Source organism: Thamnophis elegans, chromosome 4 (assembly GCF_009769535.1).
Source record: "Thamnophis elegans isolate rThaEle1 chromosome 4, rThaEle1.pri, whole genome shotgun sequence".
NCBI classification, from domain to species: Eukaryota; Metazoa; Chordata; class Lepidosauria; order Squamata; family Colubridae; genus Thamnophis; species Thamnophis elegans.
This window is the reverse complement of record NC_045544.1, coordinates 138,462,411-138,468,820: the sequence shown is the minus strand read 5'-3', so window position 1 is coordinate 138,468,820 and position 6,410 is coordinate 138,462,411. Positions and strand designations below refer to the sequence as shown.

Here is a 6,410-nt window from a genome sequence, read left to right as displayed (position 1 = left end):
AGGTGGGGATTGTACGGAGTTAGATGATAGGTAGCCATAACAACATTCTTTCTAGAAAGCCAAGGTCATCCTTTGTCTTTGCACTTCTGCACCTGACCGGAACTGGATGGGTGGAACTGCCAGCATGGCAGTGGGAGATTGGACCATGGGATGGGCTTGTGGGCATGGGAGCAAGATCTTGAACTTTCAACTGCGTGTGGGAAACCGGGAAGCTTTCAGATTCGGGTTTCCCCAGATGTGCCAACACGGCTCTCTTCATCAATTGGAACTTGGAGGAATCCTTTGCCTCGGACTCTGATTTAATTTTGGATGCTATTTGGAAACCTAACAACTAGGCCAGTTTATGCACAAGTTCAAGTTAAGGACAGACATCGGGAACGGATCTCGTTCTTATACTTGGGATTACCTGAATTTCTTGCCCAAGAGGAACCCGGATCAGAATATTCTTATTCTATTTAATTATTCTATTCTATTCTATACAATAACAGAGTTGGAAGGGACCTTGGAGGTCTTCTAGTCCAACCCCCTACTCAAGCAGGAGAGACTACACAATTTCAGACAAGTGGTTGTATAGTCTCTTCTTAAAAACCTCCAGTGATGGAAGCTCCCACAGTTTCTGGTGGCAAGCTGTTCCACTGATTTATTTTCTCACTCTTAGTTTCTCCTCAATTCCAAGTTGCTTCTCTCCTTGATTAGTTTCCACCCATCGTTTCTTGTTCTGCCCTCTGATGCTTTGGGAAATAAATTGCTCCCCCACCACCACCACTTCTTTGTGGCAACCCCTGAGATATTGGAAGACTGCCATCATGTCTCCCCTAGTCCTTCTTTTCATTAAACTAGACCTACCCAGTTCCTGCAACCGTTCTTCATAGGTTTGAGTCTCCAGGCCTTTAATCATCTTAGTCGCTCAAGTTTTTTGCATTTGTCCAAAGTCTCAACATCTTTTTTGCAAAGTGGGGACCAAAACTGGATGCAGTATCCCAGGTGTGGCCTTCCTAAGGCTTTACAAATCGGTGCTAACACTTCACCTGATTTTGATTCTGTGCCTCTGTTTATACAACCAAAGACTGTATTCGCGTTTTTGGCTACTGCCGCACACAACTGGCTCCTTCTTAAAGTGAACCCCTTTTCCTTCAAATCTCCCCATCTTTTTTCCGACAGAAAAAGCCGGATCCTCCGCCGGTCTCCACCAATCCTTTTCTCGAAGAAGAATCCGCGACGGATGAGGATGAAACCCCACCAGAAAAGATCGACATTGACAAGGTCAATTATCTTCGTTTCTGAGGTTTCTCCCTCACAAACGGGTGGCCCTTTCCCCTTCTCTCTTCCCGACATTGTTGTGCCTTTGGACTACAATCCCCATCATTCCCAGCTGTGCTGGAGACCCTTGGCGGAGAACGCTAGTGGTTTCTTCTTCTCCTTTTTGGCTACAGCCATGATGGGGAGTCGATGGTATGCATGGGCTCTCTCTGTGGGCATGTGCATGCGTGGGGGCAAGGGAGGGTCATGCGCTCATGGGGGGGGGGTGGAGGGAAGCACAGGGTGTGTGATGCACACACACAGACACACATACACGGCCCATTTTTGCTCCCAGGAGGCTGCATGGAGGCACTAGACCCAAAATGGGCTTGTGTGAGGAGGAGTGTTGTGTGCATATGTACCTGGGGAGCACAGGGGGTCGTGTGGGATGCACGGGGAGGGAATACAGGAGGGTCACATGCGCATGCATAGGGATGCAAGGCATGTCGTGCACGAATTGCATTATGGGTGCAGGCCAGTGGTGGGTTGGAGGCGGTACGCCCCAGTACGGGTGTACCGGAGCACCGGGTACCGGTCCGGTCCGGTGCTCCACCCAAGCGCCTTATCAGTGTTTTAAAGCTTCTGCGCTGCCGTGAACGCGCATGGTGCATACAGCGCCTGTGCAAACACTCTACGGAGTAGCTGGAGCATCGCGGAGGTGCTAAGATGCATGCTGTGCGTGTCCCTGAGGACACCGCCAGTACAGTTGGAACGGGATTTGAAACCCACCACTGGTGGGGGCATGCGCATACACTTTTTGGCACGCAATGACAAAAAGGTTAGCCATTTCTGGCTGCTGTCTTCCTTTTTGCAATTTCCTTAGTGCAGGATATAAGCACCTTGAATATCGTTTTCAGGTAGTCCTCTGCTTCTAACCGTTCCTTTCGCAACCACTTATAATGAGCATCTTGAAAATTACCTTCAGTTCTCCCTCGACTTATAACCAGTTGTTTAGCCGCCGGTTATAAGCACCTTCAGTCCGTATATACTCCTCGACTACTACCTGCTCGTTTAGCGACCGTTCGAAGTTACAACGGCGCTGGGAAAAACGGGACAGCCGGTCCTCGCATTTACGACCCTCACAGCATCTCCGTGGTTGCGTGATCACTACTCCCACCAAGCGACGAGAGACTGCATGTTAATATTGCATGTCTTCACAGCGGAAGAATTGTCCCTGGGCAGCCCTGTAAAAATGAGGAAATACCTACAGAATAGAGTGGAATTAAAACAAAAATACTAGAACGGGGAGAAATGGATAGGTTGCCATTAAAGATAAAGGATAAAGAAGGTACAGAATACTTTTTAACATGGGAATTGTTTTATCAGTAGTGGTAGAAATTAGAAATTGAAAAATTGTGTCTAAGTAAATGGATCCAGATAATACATTGTTTACTAAGCACCTGTGTATATTAGAGAAAACTATTATTAATTATGTATAAGTAAATTGACCCAGACAATACACTGTTCCCAAAGTAATTATGAATGTATAAGAAAAAAGTATAAATAAACTATCTCCCTTCCTTCCTTCCTTCCCTCCCTTCCTCCCTCCTCCTTCCTTCCTTCCTTTCCTCCTCCTTCTCCTCCTCCTCCTCTAAAAATGGCTGTGTGTGCGCGTGTGTGTGTGTGTGTGCGTTTTCCAGTATAACTCTGAAATGCCTCGAGCGATTTCTACCAAACTTAGTGCACAGATGACTTACTCTCTGGAAACAAATACTGTGGGGGTAAGACTCCCCTAACACCCCTCGTGTGTGTGTGTGTGTGTGTGTGTGTGTGTTCTGTTAAGATACAACCTGTTGTGCCTTAAAATGGCTTCTACTCTACAGTGCAGTGGAGTTGCCTTCGTATTTCATTAAAATGCACCGAGTTACTCAAAAACAGTAGGCACCAACTCTTAGCTAGACACTAACTCATGATGAGAATACAGAATAAATTACATCCAGTTTTATATAAATTATTAGCCCAGGGAACTAATAAAATGAAAAGCAAGATAAAGGTGGTCCTCAACTTACGACCACAATGGACCCCAGAGTTAATGTTGCTAAGTGAGAAATTTGTTCAGTGAATTTTGTCCCATTTTACGACTTTTCTCGCCACAGTTGTTAAGTGAATCTGGCTCCCCCCCCCCCAATTGACTTTGCTTGTCAGGAGGTTGCCAAAGGGATCACATGACCCCAGTCGGGACACTGCAACCGTCATAAATATGAATCAGTTGTCAAGCATCCGAATTTTGATCAGGCAACCAAGATGAGGCTGTAACGGTTGTAAGTGTGAAAAATGGTCATAAATCACTTCTTTAGTATCTTCAAATGGTCACTAAGTGAGCAATTGTAAGTCTAGGGCTTCTTCTCCGAGGTGGCGCAGTGGTTAGAGTGCAGCACTGCAGGCTACTTCAGCTGACTGCAGTTCTGCAGTTCGGCTGTTCAAATCTCACCGGCTCAGGGTTGACTCAGCCTTCCATCCTTCCGAGGTGGGTAAAATGAGGACCCGGATTGTTGTTGGGGGCGATATGCTGACTCTGTAAACCGCTTAGAGAGGGCAGAAAGCCCTATGAAGCGGTATATAAGTCTAACTGCTATTGCTGTTCTCCTCAGAATCTACACTGGGTTTTAATCTCTTTATCTTTTATTTTCCTCAGCCACAAAAGCCAAAAATTCCAAGTAATCCGTTCCATGGAATTATTTCTAAGTGCTTTGAGCCCCATCTCTACGTCTACATCGAATCTCAGGACAGGTAAGTGGCAATTATTTGCAACTTTATAGAAGCACAATTTAAAATAATCAGAACGTTAATAAAAAATAGGCAGTAAAACATGAAAAGTTAACAAAAATAAAAAGGATAAAAAAGGGATTAATAGGCAAATGGGAATAGGGGTGGGATTTTTCTCCTAATCATATTCTCAGGCATGGAGGTAATTTTTCTTGTGGTTCTTGGTACTACCCAGTGGTGGGATTCAGCCGGTTCGCACCGATTCGGGAGAACCGGTTGGTAACTTTCTAAGCAGTTGGGAGAACCGGTTGTTGGAAGAAATCTCCTTTTGGTTTTCCCCACTTTACAGGGCTAATCCTGTAAGGAAGGCAGGAAGGAAACATCCTGGTGTTGTTTCTAGCCTCATCTTTATTGCCCTGCTTACAGAAACTGCCTCTCCGGTTAACCCTTATTACCATTGTAACTAAGGTGCAGTGCCCATCGACCTGAGTGACATTGACTTGGTCACGCCCACATGATCACATGACCACCGAACCCCGCCTACCCAGCTGGTCATTAGGGCAGAGAACTGGTTGGTAAATTATTTGAATCCCACCACTGGGCCTACCATACTTTTTATTATACTACTATGCATTTGCTATGGTGGGAATTGTAGAGAGTTAGGTCACCCTTTGTCTCTGCACCTCTGCACCTGACCGGAACTGGAGGGGTGGAAGCTGCCAGCATGGCAGTGGGAGATTGGACCATGGGATGGGCTTGTGGGGGTGGGGGCAAGATCTTGAGCTTTCAATTGGGTGGGGGAAACCGGGAAGCTTTCAGAATTTTGGGTTTTCCCAGAGCCAAGGTGGCGCAGTGGTTAAATGCAGCACTGCAGGCTACTGCTAGATCAGCAGGTCAGCGGTTCAAATCTCACCGGCTCAGGGTTGACTCAGCCTTCCATCCTTCCGAGGTGGGTAAAATGAGGACCCAGATTGTTGGGGGCAATATGCTGACTCTCTGTAAACCGCTTAGAGAGGCCTGAAAGGCCTATGAAGCGGTATATAAGTCTACTGCTATTGCTATTGCTATTGCTATGTGCCAACATGGCTCTCTTCATCAATTGGAACTTTGAGCAATACTTTGCCTTGAACTCTGATTTACTTTTGGATGCTATTTGGAACCCCGACACATAGATTGTATATTTCTTAAACAAATTGTGTTTCTGCTTTGGTGGGTCATCAGGAACCTCGGAGAGCTGATCGACCGCTTCGTGGGGGACTTCAAAGCCCAGGGACCCCCCAAGCCGAACGTGGATGAGGGCGGGGCCGTCCTGCCCAGCTGCGCCGACCTCTTTGTCTATTACAAGAAGTGCATGGTCCAATGCTCCCAGCTTAGCACCGGGGAGCCTATGATCGCCCTCACCACCATCTTCCAGAAATATCTGCGGGAATACGCCTGGAAGATTCTCTCCGGAAATTTACCCAAGTGAGTTTTGAATTGAATCGAATTGAATGAAGCAACTAATCAAGGAGAGAAGCAACTTAGAACTGAGGAGAAACTTCCTGACAGTGAGAACAATTAATCGGTGGAACAGAAGTTGCCTCCAGAAGTTGTGAATATCCCCAACACTGGAAGTCTTTAAGAAGATGTTGGATAGCCATTTGTCTGGAACGGTATAGGGTTTCCTGCCTAGGCAGGGGGTTGGACTAGAAGACCTCCAAGGTCCCTTCCAACTCTGTTATTGTATAGAATAGAATAGAATAGAATAGAATAGAATAGAAAATTGAATAGAATAATTAAATAGAATAAGAATAGAATAAGAATAGAATAGAATAGTAGCATAGAATAAATATGGAATAGAAGATAGAAAATATAATAACAATAACAAAATAGAATAAAATAGTGGAACAGAAGTTGCCTCCAGAAGTTGTGAATGCCCCAACACTGGGAGTCTTTAAGAAGATGCTGGATAGCCATTTGTCTGAAACGGTATAGGGTTTCCTGCCTAGGCAGGGGGTTGGACTAGAAGACCTCCAAGGTCCCTTCTAACTCTGCTATTGTATTGTATTGAATCAAATAGTCCTCGACTTACAACCCCGTTTGCGACCTTCTGACAAGCAAAGTGAAATGGAGAAGCCAGATTCACTTAACAACCTTGTTCCTAACTTAACAACCGCAGAGATTCACTTAGCAACCACGGCAAGAAATATTGTAAAATGGGGCAAAATTCACTTCAAAAATTTCTCACTTAGCAACAGAAATTTTGGGCTCGGTTATGGTTGTATATTGAGGACTATTTGCTCTTTATTTGGCCAAGTGGTTCAGTGACTAGAGACGCTGAGCTTGTCAATCAGAAAGGTTGGCAGTTCGGCGGTTCGACTCCCGAGCGCCACATAACGGAGTGAGCTCCTGTTATTGGTCCCAGC

The 6,410-nt window shown here is 45.7% G+C and overlaps 1 protein-coding gene across 2 annotated transcripts in view; it reads left to right on the top strand.

Moving 5' to 3' along the window:
- VPS53 (VPS53 subunit of GARP complex) overlaps nucleotides 1-6,410 on the top strand; it is a 64,384-nt gene that overhangs the window by 33,219 nt on the left and 24,755 nt on the right. For both annotated transcript variants that reach the window (XM_032217164.1, XM_032217163.1), the window contains exons 13-15: nucleotides 1,162-1,263; nucleotides 3,935-4,029; nucleotides 5,227-5,469. In XM_032217164.1, the coding sequence (XP_032073055.1) occupies nucleotides 1,162-1,263; nucleotides 3,935-4,029; nucleotides 5,227-5,469 (440 nt within the window). The remainder of the gene's footprint in view (nucleotides 1-1,161; nucleotides 1,264-3,934; nucleotides 4,030-5,226; nucleotides 5,470-6,410) is intronic.